The sequence below is a fragment of the Heliangelus exortis genome, chromosome 11 (assembly GCF_036169615.1).
Source record: "Heliangelus exortis chromosome 11, bHelExo1.hap1, whole genome shotgun sequence".
NCBI classification, from domain to species: domain Eukaryota; kingdom Metazoa; phylum Chordata; class Aves; order Apodiformes; family Trochilidae; genus Heliangelus; species Heliangelus exortis.
Window position 1 is genome coordinate 12,952,658 of NC_092432.1, and position 21,036 is coordinate 12,973,693.

Genomic DNA, 21,036 nt, shown 5'->3' on the forward strand with positions numbered 1-21,036 from the left:
TTCTGGGCAGTGTCACTATTACATGTCAAGTCTGTCCTTGAGGGTAGGAGGTGTCTCAGAGCTTGTCTGGAAGTGTTTGGTGCCAGGAAGTGTGTTCCTGCAGTGAGCATGGCCCTGCAGTGTCCTTGGACAGTGTCCTGCTCACCACAGCTCAGCTTTCTGCAGGGTACCAGGACTAAGGTCATGCTTGGCATGAACCTTGGGGTGATGTTTCAGGGTGAGGAAGTCTCCCTCTTTTCTTCAATATTGTCCTTTTAGTGTAGAGAAGAGGCTCTGGCTTCTTCCACAATGTGTGCCAACCTTCCCCTTTCCATTCCAGTTCCCTGCTGGCCTCAGTGACTGGGAGCAGTGCTCATCTCCAGCCTCAGCTTAATTCAGCTTTTGTCTCTGGCTTTGCTGTGTTTTCTACAGAGGGAGGAGGCCTTGGATGGATACCAGATGCATAGTTTGATGAGATGATCTTCATAGGAAACCAGAAATGTTTCAGTATGCAGGAGAAACAGAGAAAGCTTTTTGGTAACTTGCTAGTTAGGAATCTTCTCCATTGGGGAAGACAGCAGGGCATGTCTGCAAATTTTTAAGAGCTTTTCTTCTGAGAAGAAAAACAGGGCTTGCTGAAGTCTGTGCAAACTCGAGTAGTGAGATGGCTGTTTTCTGTGGCATCCTATGCCTAAAATGTTCCTAGAAGCCCAAGATGAATGCCCGGTTCATGCAAAAGGTGAGCTGAATATGAGTGGATCAGGCTTAGACTGTAGAAGTTATTTTTTGAGCAAGATTCTGATGTTTTTCTGCATGTTAGGACATGTATTTTACTTTGAGGAATTTTCTTCTGTTTACATAATTGTTCCCTCATCTTTCTTGGGTTGTTGGGTTTTTTTAGTTACATTGGGTTTTTACTTTATCTGCAGAAACGTCGAAGAGTGTCCAGCTTTCCTGTTGCTTTCTTACTTGGAAATTGTCTTTAAATATGTATATTTTTAGAAGTAGCTTGCTAAGTTAGTAAAATCAATATGTTCTGCAAGAAAAGTTGCTCATAACATTAGAAAAAATCTCCCAAGTTTCTGTGGCTGTTCATTTCTCTAGGGCTGCTTGAATTCACAAGCTCCCAGTGGAGAGCAGGAGAGGAGCAATGGAACTTTGTGTTACTGATATGCTAAATGTGAGGTCATTTGAGTGAGCAAGCAGAGTTATTCCTCCTGATTTCCTATCCTTGCCCTGAGTTATCTGGTTTGGTTTTAAAAGCTTTTTGGATTTGTTGAGCTCCAATTCCTCATTGTTAAGTTTTGAAGGTCTGTGTATTTGTGTGTATCTCAGGTATCACAAGTAGTAGCTGATTTCTGTCACATAGATGAACAAGAAGAAAATCTATTTAGTGTGATTGATGTTTTTTTCTTTCTTTTTCTTTTTTCTTTTTCTTTCTTTTTCTTTTAACGTAGTAACATTTTTTCAGGCTGCTTCTGAATGGTTGTATTTGTCTCCTGCTTCTATGTGTGACAGTATTTCATGTTCTGTTGGGATTTTTAGATATATGGAGTTTTGATTAACTCTGTGGACCTCAAAGAAATTGCTGAATTTTTTTCCTCTTTGAATAAGGTACATTTTGGTACAACTGTAAGTTCAGCAAAGGCATGCTGCACATACCTGCTCTGTCAAAGAACAAAATGGGTGCATGCTTTAGGTGTTTACTTTGGTTGAAGCTGAGTCCTGCATGCTGTATAACCAGGCCTGGAAAAAACCCTGTGTGATTCAGTCAGTGCCTTGATGCAAAAGGTAATCACTGATTTCTGTTGCTTCCTTTGGGCATAATCCAACTTTCAGTTTCTCAGCCCCAGCTGACCTGGGCTGTGCTCTCATGATTAAAGCTAAAACAGATCTTTCACCAGTGGCCCATTATTCCTCCCTTCTTCTCCAGCTCCAAGTTCCTGCCTCCTCCCTGCCTTGTGTGTGGAGGATCAGGTGAAGCCTCTTGGTCTGGGTGAAGCTTGAAAGGACAGCAAATGCAACACGGGACCTTGGGGGTTGGCACTGTTCTGACAGTGTAACTTCTAAATATTTATTTACCTAATGAAAACAAAAATAAGAGATAAGGGTGGTATTCTTTGTAGGGGAGGAACTTGGAAATCTATGATAAAACATCATGTCACTCAGCTGGGTGGACTCCCTGGTAAACAGAGGGGTGTAGTTGCAGCTAGGAAATTTACCCTTAACACACATCACACAACCTCTTCATACCAGGAATTTTTTTTCTGTCTATAAAAACTGCTCAGTATTGGGCATTATTTTTTACATGAACCTTAAGCTCTGTCCCTACATTAAATTATACTTTGAATTAGTTCTTAAAATTTGGAAGAATAACCCTTGGCTGTTTTTTTTTTTTTCCTACAACACACACAAAGCAAGTCTTGCTTTGGATGCAAAATGTAAGTTTAATGAGTGCCAGCCAACACCTCTGTTAATACTTCTTGTTACAAAAATATTCTGTGTCATGTGTTTGATATATATTGAATCTTCTGTTGAAACAGTTTTGGAATCTGGTGCTTGGTCACCATCAGTATGATTGTAATCAGCTGTCTGATACAGTACCTATTTTTGGAATTTTTTTTTTTTATTCCTTCTAGTATAGTGAATGATCTTAACTTTCCTTTTTAAACAGATTTCCCAACTAGCTTCCAAAATATTTGATCTGTCACAGAAAGCGCACAGAAAATAGTGGGAGTTTGTGGTGTTTGGGGGTTGCTTTTTTTTTTTTTTTTTTGGGGGGGGTGGTGATTTTTGTAATTACAAATCTGCTCTACCTACAATAACTGAGAAGAACTGACTTGGGTTCTTTAGGAATCTAACCAAGGCCTTGTTAGTCCTTATTACCAGCATTCATCTCAAAGATGAAAGTGATCTCTGTGTCTCCTCTGTCTATATCTGGCTTTGGCAGTAAAATTAAGAGCTAAGTGACCTCAGTGGTAGTGCTCAGAAAGCTCAAACTCAGTAATGCCTTTACCCACTGAATATTAAGCCTTAGCCCAGACTTCGCTGTTTCTGTAAGAGTATAACTTTTTTGTTGTTTTTTGCTTTGCATTGCAGTAGAAAGCCTATGGAAATTTGACCTGCTGAGAAAATAGACTCTGTATAGTAGTCATTCCATGCTTTTGAAATGAAAAATGTTACTTAGAAGTAGAAATACACGTGGACTAAACATAGAGTGGCTCACCTCTGGACTGAGAGTGATGAAGCATTGGGCAAGTTGTTTGCAAGTTCTGTTTTGCATAAGATCCTGAAACTTGGTTGATGGTCAAGCTTAATTTAGCTCAGGGGACATCTGTTGTTGAAACTCTACATCAGCAAGTATTGAACTGGGGTGAAAACCAGTAGCAGTGGCTGAGCATGATGTGCAGTGATGCTTTGGTGAGGAGAGACATATAAAATCTTTCCAACAGATAGCTGGGCTTGTCCTGTGTGGTGCCAGCACATCCCTGGCCTGTTTTGGGCAGCCCATTGTGTAGATCCAGTGATACACCATATGTACCCTAAAGCTAGGACTTGTGATTTTTGCTTTCTATAGAATCTACAGCTTTTGTGAGAGAGTAGTTAACCTCAGTATTAAAGTTTTGTGGCTCTGTAATCCTTACAAAGAGAGAATTTCTGTCGATCTGTTTCCTGTGTAGGAGGAGTGGAGGGGACAAATACTGTGGCTTCTCTGCTGTCCTGCTGCATGAGAATATTGTTTACTTCAATAGAGTGAAGACTAAATAAGATAAATAACTTCCAGCTCTTATTTTGGCAGACCAGAAAAATCCACCAAGAGCAGTGAAATGGGAGTTTCAGCAACCCTTTGTGGTTTTGGCCTTACAGATAATTTTCTAAAACCTCAGTTAAAATGCCAGCATGATTTCCAGTGGTTTATTCACGGGGAAGGAGAAAAATCATGTAACTATTTAACCATAATGCTGTTTCCCTCTTGTAAGTTATCTGCTCCCAGGTATCTTCTGTTCAGTCCACATCTAACTGGATTTGGACCTTTAAATGCAGAGGATCAGAGTGCTAATGAACTACATGTGGGTTACGTATGCACTGGTGTTGCTCCACACAGCAGAAGGAACAGCTTATCAAATCAGCTATTCCTGGTGAGCATGAGTCAGCTTTGACCTTCCCTAGGTCTCTGGACTCTGTTCATTCCCACTCAGAGAGCTGATACTCAATCTAAAAGCTAAGTGTGATAAGTGGGGGTGAATTTTTATCATGTGCATTTTATTCTTGAGCTTCTGATTCCATAAAGTGCTTGCCAGGCTATCAGGAACTTGCCAGAATTGCTGGGCTCATGCTGTATCACTGCAGACTGCTCCTCCAGCCTCAGGAGCTGCTAAGGGCCCCGCTGCAGGATTGGGAAGTTTCCAGCAGCTTTAGGAGCTTCAGGAGATGGCAGTGAGGGTTCAGTAGGTGGCATTGTGACTTGGGGCTAATGACCCAAAATGGTGTTCAAGGCATTAATTTCCTGTAATGCAGATAACACTATTGGTGGCTTTTAATAAATCATGGTACTGTTCAGAAGCATTAGATTTATTGAATCTTGCTTTGAATTGCAAATGGCATATTTGCTTTCTGCTTATTCCTGTAAACCAGATCCTTCTGCTTGAGTCCATATTCCCCTGATGCTCCAACTCTCCTCTGGCAGAGGACACAGAGATCATCTTTGGGCTGGATGTGCTGGTTACCTTTGTGTGAGCTGTAAAGAGGTGTGGGTGGAAGGTGCCAGACAGTGACATTATCAGACACAGCATCTGTCCCAAAGTACTTGGCAGGTCCCTGTCATGAGTATTGAAACTGATCTTATGAAGTCACTGTGTGATCAGTCACTGAAGGCATGATTTGTGAGTGAAAACACCAGTGTGTTTAGAAGTGGCTGCTGTTTGGTTCTGGGGTTTTTTTCCCCCTTTCTGTATAAAATAGTGCATCTCATTGGGTTTAAAAATTAGTAGATTGTTAGAGTGTTACTCCTCTCTGCAGCATTAACTGATTTGTGTGGAAGTCACCCTGATGCTGTCCAGGCACTTAGTGAGCCTGAAATGTAAGTTGTTTCTCACATGGTAACAAGTTTCTTCCAAACTATGTCACAGGACTGTGGTAAATTAGTAGTATTTCTATGATAATCTTGCATGAAAGGTTCCAAAGACAACCCTAGTATACTGTAAACTGCATTTATTTCTATATATTTCACATAATGAAGTATTTATCTACTTTACTGTAGTCAAGCAAAATTCCTGTGAAGTGCTCTATTAAGAAAAGGGTTCTGTGTAGGTGCTTTAGGAGAGGTAGCCACTTTGTTTGCATTTTGTTTGAGGGTGAAAAAAAAGAAAAAAAAAACAACCAAACAAACCAAAACTCACTTTTGATTTGCAACTTAAACAGGAAGTACAGAGACATTTGTGACAATTTTGCTCTCAAGCTCTTTTTGAAGATATAAGAGGTGTCAGCAGAGTATGTAACAGTAAGATTTTGAGGTCTTTTTAGTTTCATTCCATAAAGTCTCGGGGAAACAGCAAAATAATTAAAATGGTTTCCCTTCAGTGACCTCGCCATGCTAGGATTTCTGTTTTGTTGTTTCTAGTTTCTTTGTAAATACTGTGTTGTTGGACAGAGTCCTTGCTCACTGCTTATGTTAAATTTCTGCTGTACCAAAAAGAAGAAAAAAAAGAAGAAAAGAAGAAAAAAATGTAACAGATAAAACATACTACTAATTTTTGCTGTAGTCCATTTACTGAAGGCTTCCAGTTCATTACGGCCGTGAGGACAGACCTCCTAAGAAAACTTCCAGGAAAGGACTTTTATTCCTATATTTTATGGATGTTGCACAACCTTTGGTTAAGCTGTTTCAGAAATGAGCTGAGAACATCCAAATGGATTGGAGAAGTTACCTGGAGACTCCTGTCCTCTCTGCTGGGAAAAGCATGCCAGTGCCTTTACAACTGACTGAAGTCACCTTTGAAGTGTAAGAGAGGAGGGGGGGAGTACTTAGCTTGATAAAATTACATGCAGTAGAGCAATTTTGCTAATCCCTTTAAATTTGAGAAGAAAACATCTTTTTCAAACTTGAGTTTTTTTAAGAAAGGCATTCAGAATTTTCAAGGGCTTTTCTTTGAAAGTTAACAAAAATGCAACTATTGTGAATTGAAATAGGAGTAAAAAAAAAGAAAAGTAATAAGAAATAGACTTCCTGAGCTTGAAATGGCCAGTTAAAACATATGTGAATTTATTAGTGGCAAAAAGGCATGATAGATAAAACTGTTGACATAAAAACAAGTGTTGTAACTGAGAATAAATGACCTTTCTTTGCTGAAACTAAACAAACCATTGTGTCTGAGCTCTAAGGCAGCCTCTTGAATGTAGAGAAGTGCTGCATTCAGGTCAGCTAGACCATATTATCTGTGATTATGTTCTATATATATTAAGACTGTGCACATGGTGGTTTAATAAACTATTTTAAGGATTTTTACTTGCCTCTAACTGTAGATTATGAAAAATCAAAGCAAAGAATGCTGTAGTATCATTCACTGGAGAAGTACAATGTGATGCTAACAGAAGGTGAAGCTGACTTGGCCTGTGACATGGACAGTAAAGTAGCCAATTGCTGTCACTAAATATAAATAAAATTATTTTCAGGCTTAAAGATAGAATATTGACTCAGAGCTCAGAGAATATGTGACACTTGCTGTCAATGGACCAAACATAGTTTGTCAACCAATTAGAGAAGGATTGTCAACAACTGGCAAACTTTGCAAAGCCCAGTAAACCTAAAATTAGATCACTAAACTGTAATTGGGCTTCCTTGGTACAGACAAGGACATATGTGAATTACACCAGGTTTTTTTGTTCATAGGGTTTGTAATAGCAAATAAAGGCTACAACTGAATGTTTTAAATGTGAAGAAAAAAGGGTAAATATAAAATTAATGTTTTTTTTACAACTGTGGGCATTATCTTACATTGTGAAAGCTCATTTTTCCAGTTTTCCTGTAAGCTTCTGCCTATAGTAGGTTGATATGGTGTCTTGTGTAGGGTGTTGAGCATCAAATCTTGTTTGTAGGTACTTAAAGCATGTTTTGGGCAATGGGGAAGAATGCTGTGAAATGGAAGCATTTACCATACCCTTCTACAGAAAAAATTATCTTAAATCAGAATTGTGTCTGTAATTTGATGTAAAACTCAAGTCAGAACCATCTGGTTCTATCCTCTGGCTGTGACTGGATGAAATTATGTGCCTGAGGAAGCCCCTCTGTCTGACCAAGTTGACCCTGGCACTCTGGGTCAGTTTCTTTTTCCCTCAGTGTGTGGAAAGGAAACAGTTTAAACAGAATCACTCTAAAAAAAAAGGAAGTTCTCCAGTGTTTCTTTACTTTCCCAGTTTCTAACATAATTCTAACTTGCAATCAGGCTTGAGTTTTGTGGTCTTCCTGTGTTGTGTGGCTCTGAGGCTTCTGGTGTGGGAAGTTTCTTTCAGGGATGGGATGTAATGCTGGGGTTAAAGCCAAATGGCCAGCTTACCAACCAGAACTTCTGTAACTCACCTTCAGTTTCCCTTGAGAGAAGTGCATCTCTGAGCAAGGATTTCAGTAGGCTAGGAAGAGCTCAGTGTAACCTTCTCAAAACCTAATAAACAACAACCAAACATGTGAGGGAGAAGCCTGAGGGGAATGGATGGTCATCTCCACTTCCCCTATAAGCATTTGCTTATGTCCACTCTGGTTTAATTGACTTTTCTGTCTGGTGCAGCCATACCAGATGTGTTATATCAGTATTACCATACCAGATGTGTTATGTCAGTATTACCATCTTCACACTGCTGCAGCTTGGTGTTTCCTGTACTTCTGAAATGAGAACAAGAAGAAACTCCCCCTTTTTTTTTTTACATTTTCACATTCCTACACCTACTGTATGTCAAAACCAACACGAAAAAAAAAAAAAAAAGTAATAGGTATTTGTGGCACCATTCAAGTAGAAAAAAAAAAAAAGTTAAAAGTGTGGAAAAAGTATTGTGGTGTTTTGCCCTGTTGCACCAACAGCCTGGCTGTGTGCTGCTGGCATTGCTCATTGCAAACTCCAGCCTCAAGCAAACACCTCCCAGATTGGAAACAAAAGGAATCCTCAGGGAATTCTCAGAGTTTGCAGGTGCTCTGTGAAAAGAAGGATTAAACTCTCTTGTATTCATGGTGTGGGCATCTAGGTTGTTAAAAGATTGGCTGAGGTGCTGTTAGGTTTTAGTTTCCTCTCTGGTCATGCATTCTTGTGCAGGAATATCCACTGAATAAAAATATTAATTATTATAATTGCAAATCTGATAATATCTAGAGACATGAAATTAATTTGTAGGTCCAGCTGTATGCTTACCCCTTAAAATTTTGTTTTATTTTTCCAGTAGCATTACCTACTTTTTTACAGCCTTGGGGAAATAAAGTGCAGAAAGACTAAGGTGGTTTTTTCCACCAAGTGTGTTGGAACTGATTACCACTAAAGTCCTTGGGATATTGGTGCCTAAAATCCTTTGCAAATTTGTTCTGAAGTAAATTGTCCTGGCTCATTTATGGAATTGAGTGTTGCCACTTGACTGGCAGAATGCCAGAGCACTGTACTTCTCCAAGTTCACATACTTTCCAAAGAATTCCCTGAAAACATCGTTCAGTGGAAAGTATATGCGTCAAGTTCTAATGTATCATCTATTTTATGGGAATTTAGATTTCTAAGAAATACCAAATATAATAATTATAATGATCATCATGGTAACATCAACAGCAATTATAATATCCTCTGGTTTAGAGTTCTTCAGTGAGTGAAATTAGGATGAGTGTAGATTGAACACTGCAGTAGGGGACCATATGTTTGTTATTTGGGGAAGAAATGGTTTGCTCTTCTCAAATGACAGCCAGGATCAGCTTCCTGACTTGTCCCTGCTGTGGCCTCAGAAAGCCTGACTGGAGTCAGGTCACCTACACCCTCCTCTCAGTGTTTTGTTTACATATTTTCAGCATTTCAGGACAGCTCCTTGGCGATGGGGTGTTTCTGGAATACACAAACAGTTGCTTAAACCCTCTCCATTCTAATGCTTCACAGCAACACCACTGAAATGCACCGAGGCATTCAGAGCTGGCAGGCTGCACTTTTGTCGTTCTCTCAAGTCACATTTTGCCCTGGAGCATTGCCCTTCGGAGCCAGTATTAAAAATAAACGTCGAAAAAAGGGCAAGAAGTTATCCTGTTATTCTGGACTGTCCAGTTTCTCTCTTCCTCACATCCTTTCTGCATCCTCTCCTGAACTGCATGAGATTTCAGCAGTAAGCTGAACCTCTGCTTCTCTACAGCATGGCTCTGAAAATAGACTCTGAAACCACCCTCTAATATTCTCTGTGTTCATATTCAGTGACAAATTTCCTGGATGATAGTAGCAATGTGAATTATAGGTTGTCTTAATTGCTAAGATAATGCTCTTGCTAATGATGGACAGATTTGATGTTGTACCTAATTATACTGTAACTGACAGGTTGCAGCTGCTGTTGTTTGTGCTCTGGAGCTGTTGCCACAACTGGGATCAGCCTATGGTGAATCTGTGACAGGGCTGTTATGCAGATGTTCAAAATACTTCTGAAAGGGAACAAAAAAACCAATCCCTCCCTTAAAAAAAATGAAAAAAATCAGGAAGTGTCAGTCTGTGAGCTTATCTTGTGTGTACTGCAAATACTGTTGTTAACAATCCAAATCACCTTCATTGCAGTGAGGTATTTTGGCAAAGTCATTTGGCTGCAATTTGGACACCTGAGCTGTGAAATTTAGCTTCAAATGTGAGATCAGCTGCAGTCTTCCCGTGTAAAATTAGGTAAATGACTTCATTTCCCGGTGCTGTCAGCTCAGCACTGAGGCATTACTTTCCTTTCTTCTGCTTTTTGCCTGCTCGGGATTGCAAGTTTGGGAAAGCTGATGCTGCTGGGTTCTTAAGTGCTGAATGCAGATGCATTAGGAGGTTCAGAGGTGCTGTTGTTTTGGTCCTTGAGTTTGCAAACTCTGTAGTAGACAAGGAATCTACAGTGCATCTGGCTGTGATTGTAAAATACCTTTTATTTTTTGCATAGCTGCATGGGCCTCCACAGGAGCTATTTATGATGTCTGGTACCCAAGCAGAGCTGTGTGCTACCCTGTGTTACCCCTTGTTGCTGATTACGTTGGTCCTAGCCTAAGAAATGGGGTGTTTATCTTTCTCTTTGCGGCTTGCTGCCCCTTCTCAGTCACAAGCTGCCTCAGTAAAGCCTGTTTTTAAGGAATGAAGGAAATGGCATAAAGACAGGAGCAGGTGTGTGTGTGTGGGGGGTGTTAATGGGTACAAAGAGTGCCTGGGGAAATAGTGGATTAGAAGGGAAGGGGCAGTGTGTTTAGCAGTTGTGCCAGACTGGAAGTATTTCAGAGAAGAAGATGGGAATTCCTATGCTGTGTCATTATTATTTTTGTCAGCTCTTATAGTAACAAAAACATAGAAAATTCACAGAATCAGTGGACTTTTTAAAGGCAGAAGTGACTGTGTACATTCCAGTGATCAGTAGTCATAAATTAGTATCTTCTTCCTGAATTTTGCTATCAAAAGTTATGTCCTCAGGGTGAGTTCAAGGAAGCAAACACAGCAACTTAAATGCCATGTTGCTTTTGAAAGTCTGGACTAAGCAAGATGCATTTCCAATTGCAAAAATTTAACTAAACTTGAAACCTACAGGGTTTTATATAAACAGCTCCCAGAACAACAAACAAACTCTTTTAGCAGAATGTTTAAGGCAAGTTTGGAGATTTTGTAGGAAGAATTTAATTCTCAAGTTCTCGAGGATTTTTACCTAATGATAAAATCAGGAGGCGAAAGTATGAATGAATTAATGGATTTTACAAATGGCTGCAGCCTCGGTTCCATTTGCCACTGATCATTCCTTAGGGGGTCAGTACAATTGTCCCATCTGTTCCTACATCTCTCCCGGGAAGTGTTGAGGGGGTGTTTGAAAATGTAACCCGAAAAGAAGTACTCGAGGCGGTCTGGCATTGTTTTGAACCCTTTGAAATGAGAAGCTGCCTCTGCCATGGAGTGTTAGCTTTTGAGAGGCAGTGAGCACGAACTGACAGCCTTAGTTTTTAATGCCTTTGCCTTTGTAGGTTTAAGACAGGCTCCAATCAGCCATCTGTGTTAATGAAGCACTAAGTACATTGTATAATTATAATGTAATTGCTGTGTATGTTGCATGTTTTAAGTTCCAAATCTACTTGCAGCTCTCATTTACCCAGCCAGTGAAGGATATAATAATAATATTGAAAACAATAAGAGCTTACTCTTCTACAGTGTTGTCATGGGTGTGTGTGTATTTGCGATTCTTTCAAAGAGATCCTGGCTGATAAAATCACAGCAGCTAAAGGTGAAGGTTATCTGTAAGATGAATCTTTTCCCTGCAAGCCTGGATATCATGCTCTGAGTAAGGAAATACCTGATGCAAAACCTGTATTCTGAGTCTGGGCACCTGCCAATGCTTGCAGCCTGAGATCTCAGGCATTCAGTGCACTGTGGCAGGGGAGAGCAGGGCTGCTCTTGCAGATAAAAAGGAGCTCCCTGTCTTGTTTTGTCTCTTTGTGAAGTGTCTGGACAGCAGCAGGGGCTCACAAATGCGAGGAGACAAAGGCTGGGGTAAGAGAGTTCTTTTGGTGGTAGGATCCTGCACACCTGATAGGCTTTACACATGCCAGGCAAGGGTAACTACTAAGATGCACAGTTCTCAGAGGTTTTCTTGCCTTATTTATTAACTGACTGTGGCTTTCTGGCCACAGAACTTCCTAGAACTTTAAAATTTATTTCTGCTCCATAGTGGAAACACCATGGAATATTTTGGATGTCCTTTGCAAAAGCATGATTGTATCAAATAATCATTGGTAAAATCTGAGCTTTTTCTGACTAAGGAAGTTGCCAAAACACACTGTAGTTTTCACTTTGTTTGACTGAAGTGCTATTCTGTCTTCACAGCTTGCTAGTTATTTCATCTCATTATTATCACAGTACACAACTCAGCTGAAATTCCTCCAGTAGTGTAGCTTCAGACCACCTTTTCCTTTAAACTTTGTAACGTGGAAGTAGCTCTCTTAGACTAAATGCAAACACATGGTGATAGCTTATGATTTAACTTCCTTGTTTGTAGCTCTGTGATGATTTCAGTGTGATTAAGCATTTCTAAGATACAAGACGGTGGTCCTTGCCCCTTCCAAATGGGCTGAGCAAAAGGATCCTCTGCATAATCACTGTTTCATTCCGTGTTCTTGCCTTACATAGAATATGTATGAGTCAAATCCTGCTTTAGTTGCAGACCACCTTTCTTTCCTTGTTTTGATACCACATCTCTCAACTTGATTACAGTTATTTTGTCAGAAGGCAATCAAAAAGAAGGGAAGATAACTCTGTGGAGCTGATACCTTCTCTAAGTTCAAACAGAAGAAAGAAAAGCTCACACAAAGAAGAACAAAAGAAAGTCCCTGACTTTCCTATTGAAGAGTCCATAACAATTGTCTTGTGAAAGGCTCCCACCAATGACATAAGGCTGCGACCTGCAAGGTCACTGTTATTTGAGTTAATCATCTGACCTCCAGGTGTTTCCCTCTTAGGAGATAAGGGGAAAATATTACAGTGGGACTGGAATATCTTTAGGAGCCACAGTGGGGAAGATTTAGTTGGTAAATGGCAGCTACAGGCTTTTTAAACTTTAATGCAGCCACTTTACTGTCACAGTGGGAAATTCCTTGTCCTTGAAGTGCAGTGAAAAACCTGCACTTACTCTAGTCACATTTAAAGCTAAATTACCAAGTTAGGAGAAGAAATATGAATAAAACATTCACTTATTTAAAAAATAGTTACTGGAGGCCAGCTATACATTTCCAAAGGGTTACCAGCCCTCTGAGCTCTTTCCTGAGAGCTGGGTCTGAAGGGGAGTACCCTGAAGCATGCAGGTCCTTCCAGAACATCTGGTGCTGTGTTGCAGACTTGAATGCCTTAAGCATCACCCGCTGAAGGAACGGTAATTTGAACCTTTTGTTCTCATTCATTTAAACACAAACTGCTCTTTAGAGATTGTAACATCTGCCCTCCCTTCTTGTCAAGCACTGCTGGGTTTAGCTGAATTCCAGACCCAGGAGGTGGCAACCTTGTCATGCTCTGGGCGACTTGAACTGCAGCATCCTCCCCGGGGTACCCAGGGCAAGCTTGTAGGGTGAGCCGTGCTGCTCAGGGCCATTTGAACAGCTTGTTTGGGAAGCTTTGGGAGATTTTTTGCTGTCTTCTTGTCTTTGCAGTGGCCAGTTTGCTATAGTGAAGAAATGTCGGGAGAAAAGCACCGGGTTGGAGTATGCTGCAAAGTTCATCAAAAAACGGCAGAGCCGCGCCAGCCGCCGCGGGGTCAGGCGTGAGGAGATTGAACGGGAGGTTGCTATTCTGCAGCAGATTCTGCATCCCAACATCATCAAGCTGCACGACATCTATGAGAACAAGACGGATGTGGTCCTCATCCTTGAGCTGTGAGTAAGGGGACTTCCTATGCTCCAGGGTAGGATGAGGTAAATGGGAAGCAGGGAGGGGCTGCGGAGGCTGCCAGAACACAGAGACACGGTGAAAATGGAGTTGGTGTGTCCTCAAGCCTCGCAGATCTTGGCAGAATTGAAGGAGGTGGCTGGTAAACAGCCCCCCAGCTCACCCCTGTGCCCTGGGGTGCACCTTAACATCAGCTGAGGCCATTGTGACTGAGGCAGGGAGCGTTGTCACCTTGAAAATTGTTCACTAGCAGAGGGATTACCTCATGTCTGCCTAGTGCTGCCCTGATGTGAACCTTGGAGGAATCATAAATGGCCACTGATTGCTCATGTCATTCTTTCTTCTTTCATCTCTTCCAATGCATGTGAAGCCATCAAGTAATTTGAAAAATTTCCAGCCATTCTCAGTACTCTCATGTTTTCCTCATTTAGAGGAGATTTGAGGAAAAGAGGGGAGGAGGGTGCAGGAAGAGGTTTTTCTGATCCCTAGACCCTGACTATCAAGGGTGAATAGCAGAAGAATAGGAGTGAAGAAGAGCTGCTCTCTTTTTTTGTGTTCTAGCACAAAAAAGAAATAGTTGGAAAATGGGGGAAAATAGTTGCCATTTAGGTCCTGCTGACAAGTGAACCTCCCAGACAGTGGATTTATGGACTACTGTAGCCTCGCCCCTACCTTATGATCCTTTGGATAGCCAGGCTTCTGGCTTAGGATGGATATGAGGCATATTGGCTATGTAATACAAACAGGTTTGTACTGCTTAAGAAGAGATTTAAACCAGTTAGCAGCAGCTTCTTTGTCTGGGCTGAGGGAACCTGTGTGCAGAATCTGCCTGGAAGTATAAATGCACAGCCCAGGGAAGCTGAAAGTGTGGTCAGGAATCATCTTAAGGAAACCTTGATTAAGGAGACTTTGCTTAGTTGGAACATGAATTTTCATTTCAACACCTTTGATGCTTTTGTCTGTGTTTAGTTTTATTGACTGAAAGGAAGTGAGAAACATGACTGATAGGTGTTACTATGTAGAGAAATGCTGGTTAATAGAATATGAAGCAGGAGCAAAACTGCCAGTCTCTGTAATAGCTATTAAATTACCCATGTGAATTCTGTTGGGCTATTTGTTTCATCAGCCTAGAACTACTTCATCCTAAAGCCATCAGCAGGTTCTTACACCCTGTTGCTCTTCATGAATAGTTGATGGAGCTGAAGTAACACATTTGAGACAGATGCAGACCACATCTTAGTAATTTAATCTCTTGTAACACAACTTTTTTTGAAAGAATTCTTTCTGCCTGTTTCTGCTGCCTGGCTTGAGATTCTTTAGGCCCACCATTTGGACAGATGTGCCTGACTATATTCTGGAAAGCTGTCATACCAGTGTATTAAAGTCATTATCTTTTGGGGATTGCATGCAAGGTTGGATTTTGTGACATGAATCTGAAATGTGTGTGGAGAGTAAAGTTTGCACTTCAGTGCTGACACTAATGTATGTGTGGTAGAATTCTTTCACTTTTGTAACACGTAATGTGATGTGCAAGGACTCTAATGAAAAAAAGAAGAAGAGGTTAATTTCTTTTAAAGAGTAATATACCTCTTTCCAGCCTGGCCAGAAGAGCTTTGCTCTGTATAAATAGCATTTTTGCCTGCTGGCTTTGCAACCCAATATGAATCAAAGTTACATTGGAAGAGTTACTGCTGTTTATGTGACTTCTGCTTATACTGGAGAGGCTAAAGTACAGGTTTTGTGAGAAGGGACACAGGGGTATCCCAAAAGAGCAGAGTTGCTTTGGTAGAGCTAGAGCAGGACACCTTGGCTGCAGCAGTTTTCAGGAGTACTGGTGTGCAGCACCAAGGGCAAATTGCTAAAGTTACTCATGTCTCAGATTGAATATACTGAAGTGTTAGATTCTGCAGGAAATTGTCATTGTAGAGTGGTCCTGTAATTAATTTCAGCTTCCCCTGCTTGTCTCAGAGCTGAAAATTCTTCTCTGTGAAGTCGGGAGGGGAGCTGAAGTTTCCTGTCCCTGTTTGGCTTCCACTTCTCAGTGCTGTTTGCAAACCATTTGGATGCCTGTTAGAGTTGACCTGTAGTGGCTGGGTGGTCACAGGTCACCTGCTCCTCTGCATTGCATCTGCAGCTGAATGCTGTAGAGCATTTGGATGTGCCCTAATTTAATAGTGTTACTGTTGATGTGTGAGCTTGAGAGTTGTTTCAATAAAATTTTGCAGTTGCCTAGCGTCAATTACTGAGTTAAAAAAAAAAATAATCTGCCATGATACCATTATTTCTCTTTTTCCAGACATGAAAAAGGGGAGGCACCAAGTGACTGAGTCTCTTTATACCCAAGCTTATGCTGGGTTAATGAATTTTTATGAAACTTGGCTCTTGTTGCCATTCCAGGTGTTTCATGGCTGAGAATGAAAACTGCAGCAGAAGTGAATGACACTTTGTGCACAGATGAACATACAGACCTATGTGCTGCTGGTGGCCTCAGGTGAGGCCGATCAGCTGATAAGGGGGCAGCACCCAGCACTGCTGAGAGGGCTGGAAAGGGCGGGGAAGAGCTGCCCCACCTTATGGTAGTGGATTCTCCATCCCTGGAGGTATTTAAAAAGAGACTGGACGCGGCACTCAGTGCCATGGGCTGGTAACCATGGCAGTAGTGGATCAAGGGTTGGACTTGATGATCTCAGAGGTCCCTTCCAACCCAGCTGATTCTGATTCTATGTCCAAAGGATCTCCTTCTGTACAGTTCATAGTGTGTGCTGTAGGTCTAGCCTAAGAAGTTGAAAGGGATGCATATTATCTCAGTGCATGCACAAATTAAAATCTGTGTGTACTTGTGTGGCTCAGCTTACCTAATCTCCACTGAGAACCAGGGTAAACCTGAACACTTTCTCCCAAAGCAGGGAGTAGAATTGTCTGTTTGTACTCATCAGACCCAGGAATGGAAATAGCTCTTCTAATAAATGGTGCTTTGCTGGTCAGGATGTACAGTCTTGACATAAGGGGGTGAAATTTGTCATTTAGTGAAGGAAGACAGAGAGAAATTTAAGCTTTTTTGGGCTGTGTTCTGCTTTTTAGAGGAATCAATACCACCCACTTTACAAAGCACTGAGTCTTACAGAAACTGTGCAGGTGACATATCTTTTGTCTGCCAATTTATGGCACTAAAGTAAAGCTGTAGTCAAGGAGGCAGCTTGAGGTCTTATTACAGTTTTTAGGTAATGAGTAAATGATGCAATTTTTCTGAATCTATGAAACATGAAGTACAGAGACACCGTGGCTAAAGTTATGGAGACTCTCTAGGTGCTCCCTAGGGCACCTGCCTTGCCCTTGTGTATAGATTCCAGGCAATGAAGCTTTGATCCCTGAGTGAGATGAAATAACCAGTGGCTTTTCAGGGGAGGCAGCATTTAGGCCAGGGAGCATTCCTGGAGATCAGTGTGACTGACTGCTGGCAGATGGCATATGAGTGATGAAAAGCATCTGTTGATTTTGAAGCTCATGTCTATCACCAAGTGTTGGTCACTGTAGCCGTGCCCTGGAAGACAGGAAAGGAGCTTGCTTTTTCTGACTGGCAGCTACTTTGTACTGAGACAACTTCCCATTTCATTACTGTCTACTTTTTCCTGTCCTCACATCATCTGACACATTTTGTGGGGCCTGGTGTCAGGCTGCAGTTTACTGCACTTTTAACAGAATGGGTGCCACAGAAGTTTGTCCTGATTAAGGCAGCTGCGTTCAGCTGCTGGATGCAAGGGTGATGGTAATTGCTAATAAAGATAATTAAATTTCCTCCCTGAACAGATGATGGCTCCTCCTGACACTCTGATACTCATACTCCCTGCAGTTTATCAAAATAAGCATTACAGCACCTTGCCAACTAAGGTTAAGCTGCAGTGACCTCCAGCTTCAAAAGAGTGTTCCCAATATGCTTGATTAATTGAAGAAGCTTTCCTGATGTTTAAAAGAAGCTTTGGCTAAAATGTTGACCCTTTCCCAAATTCACTGCTGGCACAGAGTTGGATTCCCCAGGTGCTGTTTCTGCTGAGTCCAGTGCTGTTGGGTGCAGTGTGGCAGGTACATGGTTTGCTCTGTCTTCTTCACACTCTTCAGGGATATGCTAAACATACACAGAATGTATTTCAGTTTTGATGTGAAAACTCATTGATTTGGGAAAACAATTTTAGGTACCTTCCCAGTTACCACAACCTGCGTTCTTTTTAAAAATTCATCACAAAATAAGTGCTTTCCTGTTAGTTATGTCAGGCAAAAAATTGTATTAGAATAGTCATGGCTGTTCTGGAAAGAAAAGATATTCTGCTTGCAAGTCTTATTGCCTCATATATCTGATGGCAACCAATAATAGAAGCGATTCTTCAACAGTTCTTGACTGTAACAACTTGTTCTGTTTCCTCTGTCTCATACAAAAGGAAAATGTTGAAAAATAGCAGCTGAAGTGGTTAACATTGAAGTTACCTGTTGAAATATGTGCCTGTGTGTATTCATCAAACATTGTACCTTTTTTGGTCCTTTATAGTTCTTGATGAACCTTGCAGCATCAATGACTAAGGGAAAGGTAGTCCTTAATTTGCAGGAAGGAGAGCTTAAGCCAAAAGAAAATTTGGCACACCTGGGAACAAAAAACAGAATTCTCGATTGTCTGCAAATGTGGCCTTTATCTAACAGTATGGAGTTATTTTTCTAGTTTTTTAGTTTTCTGTGCTTAGGCTTATTTTCTGTCTTACAATGCAGTAGACTATAGGCCATCTTGTGGTGTGTTTTTCAGGGTTTCTGGAGGAGAACTATTTGACTTCCTGGCACAGAAGGAGTCTTTGAGTGAAGAGGAAGCAACCAGATTCATCAAGCAGATTTTGGATGGTGTGAATTACCTTCACTCTAAGAAAATTGCTCACTTTGATTTAAAGGTAAAGATGCTGGCTTAAACTTTTTAAATGGTGGGCTACATGTTCTACAGTTTATTTGATAATGTGTCTAAAATAATAGGTAAGGCCACTTTAAATGCACTTCACACTGAATGCTCCAAGGAAGACAAACTCCTTTATCAGGCCTGTGATAACTTTTGGATGGGCTTATATATTTACTAATAGAGAAAAAAATTTCTATTTAAGTCTTCGTCCTTCAGCTGTTTGCATTGGTGTATCATTCAAAGCATGTTGTGTCTTTTGGTTTTTTTTAAATAATTAAAAAATTAGAGTGATGTGCAAAAGAAATACTTTTTTGCGAAGAGGAAGACCAGGTTCAGCTACAAACAACTGTGCCTGCTTCCAGTCCATACTCTGTTTAGACTTAGATGGGGAGTCTGTGTCATCCAGTGCATATTGGTTAACAGAAAGACTTGGTGCTTTCTTAGCTGCTTAGGGCCTTGACAGCACATCCCACAGAGCTCTCTTCCTACCGTATTAGGTGACATCTGTAGCTTTGGTCCTTGACAACACAGAAGGGACTCTCTCTCCTTTTGTTTGTGGCCTGCCTAGGTGAACATGCTTCTCTGAGCCTAGGAGTCTGTTGCCCTTGGGAATGAAACTCTTGAGACTAGAAGAAAGTGCATTCTCAGTAGCTGTCTCAGAGCTACAGAACTGGCTACCTCAACTACTGCTGCTTCTAGAAATACATTTACAATACACTTATGCCCTAGGAGAAAGAACAATAAAACAAGGAAGGGAACTGCTTTAAAATGAAGGAAAAGGAAGAAACTCTGCTGCTAGATTACATGATTCTTATCCTAGTTTTAAATCCAGGTTAATTTATTACTGATTATGTGTGTGCCATAGAGAGACTCCTCCCAGATTCTCTGTGTATATATGTATGCTGATTCCTTGTGCTAAGTGTGTGCCTAATGCTGACTCTGCCTTGAATTGCTTGGTCTTGAGTCAGTGTTAATGGCATCTATGTAGTCAGTCCAAATCTTATCTAACCTAAGAAACTGGTTGGCAAACTACTGTCCAGATCTTCGTGGGGTGCACGTGATAATTTCTATCAGATGTGTGAACATGTAAAGGATGTGCACTTGATTTTGACTTTACTTCATGAATCCAGATGCCAAAGACAGAAAGTTTTCACTGTGCATTAGAAAACAGGGGAGTATTCAGTGGCATGAAGTAATTGTGAGAATATAGGTGCAAATTTTTCTATACTGATTTTTGCAGTTATAATACTGGTAATGTCAGGTGGTCAGTGATGATGTTACAAGAAATGCAAGATAGGAATCAGACAGAATAAGTAAAGAATCATTTAACTCATAGTGAGTATCAAATGACCCAAAATGTATTCACAGAGTAACCCTCCTGGATTTTATAGGACAAGATTTGCAGTCTTGCTAGTGCTAAATTAGACCTGTATTTTTAAGCAGTGATCTGATTAGGCAGAAGATGATTCCTAATTATCTCATCACTTGACAGGGCTCCATCGACTGCACTGGAGCTACAGTGACTTACACCACCTCAGCAATAAAACAGTTCAAGAGGTAGTGACTGAGACTTGTTGCCATTTCAGTCTCTTCTGTCTGCTCTAAACAAGCTTACATCAGGTATCTGGGGTGAACACATGTGCCCTAGATCCATGGAAGAAAACCAGACTTGTTAGCCTGAGGCTGAAACACTCTTGGTCCAATGCCTGTGACAATAAATTATTCATATGCTCTCTTTCCCAGAGCAGCTCTGACTGAGGGTGTGTGTTAGCAGGAGCTGCTTCCACACTAGAATCTGATGTAGAAGGATCAGGCAGCTACCAGCAGGGAATCAAAATGTCTGAATGTTGCTCTTGGGCTTATGATTAAGTTATGACAAATCAGTGCAGTAAAGTTCTTCAGGGGCTATAAACTGAACACATAGTTTACTCTGAAACCTGTGAACTAGTGAGGAAGTGACTATGTAGGGAGTAACTAAGGCTGAGAAATTCAGTTGAAGAAGTAAGTTTATGAAATACTAGTTATATCTGTTAAAGAAAGTCAGAGCCTGTGATTGAAAAAGTTAGCTTTAATTTCACAGTTCTAGCTTTGGCTTTTCCCCACATGCTGTGAGAGATGCTACATGCTCTTTTGATAGATTGGTATCATATATGAGCTACTGCTGTCCCAAACCTGGGTCTGCACTCAGGGAAGGTCTGTGGGAGAGACTACACACTTTCCAAGGAGTCAATGTGACCAACTTCGGATACTCTGTCAGTCACACAAGCCTGGTCAATTTAGTATTTAGTAATATAGTAATTTAGTATTTAGTAATTTAACCCTTTTCTTTCAGCATCAATACAACCTCTGATCCCAACTTTTTCCATCTTCTGGGTGGTTCAGATAGTAAGTCCTACATCTTTCCTGGCCTTGCAGCAGCTGTGAATTTCTTCTCATAGAGAAGAACATTTTCCTTCTCTAAGTATGTTTAGATGTGAGATGTGAGAATCCCTCAAGAAGCCTTTCATAAGACATCTCCCAGTGGGTTACAATGCA

At 40.9% G+C, this 21,036-nt stretch overlaps 1 protein-coding gene across 16 annotated transcripts in view; it reads left to right on the plus strand.

Moving 5' to 3' along the window:
- Nucleotides 1–21,036, plus strand: part of DAPK2 (death associated protein kinase 2) — a 50,119-nt gene that overhangs the window by 11,597 nt on the left and 17,486 nt on the right. For 9 of the 16 annotated variants that reach the window (XM_071754697.1, XM_071754683.1, XM_071754687.1 and 6 more), the window contains 2 exons: nt 13,337–13,558; nt 18,361–18,499. In XM_071754697.1, the coding sequence (XP_071610798.1) occupies nt 13,337–13,558; nt 18,361–18,499 (361 nt within the window). Of the gene's footprint in view, nt 1–13,336; nt 13,559–14,847; nt 15,054–18,360; nt 18,500–21,036 lie in introns of those variants that run through there. The other 7 variants (XM_071754699.1, XM_071754690.1, XM_071754698.1 and 4 more) reach the window with 4 other exon arrangements.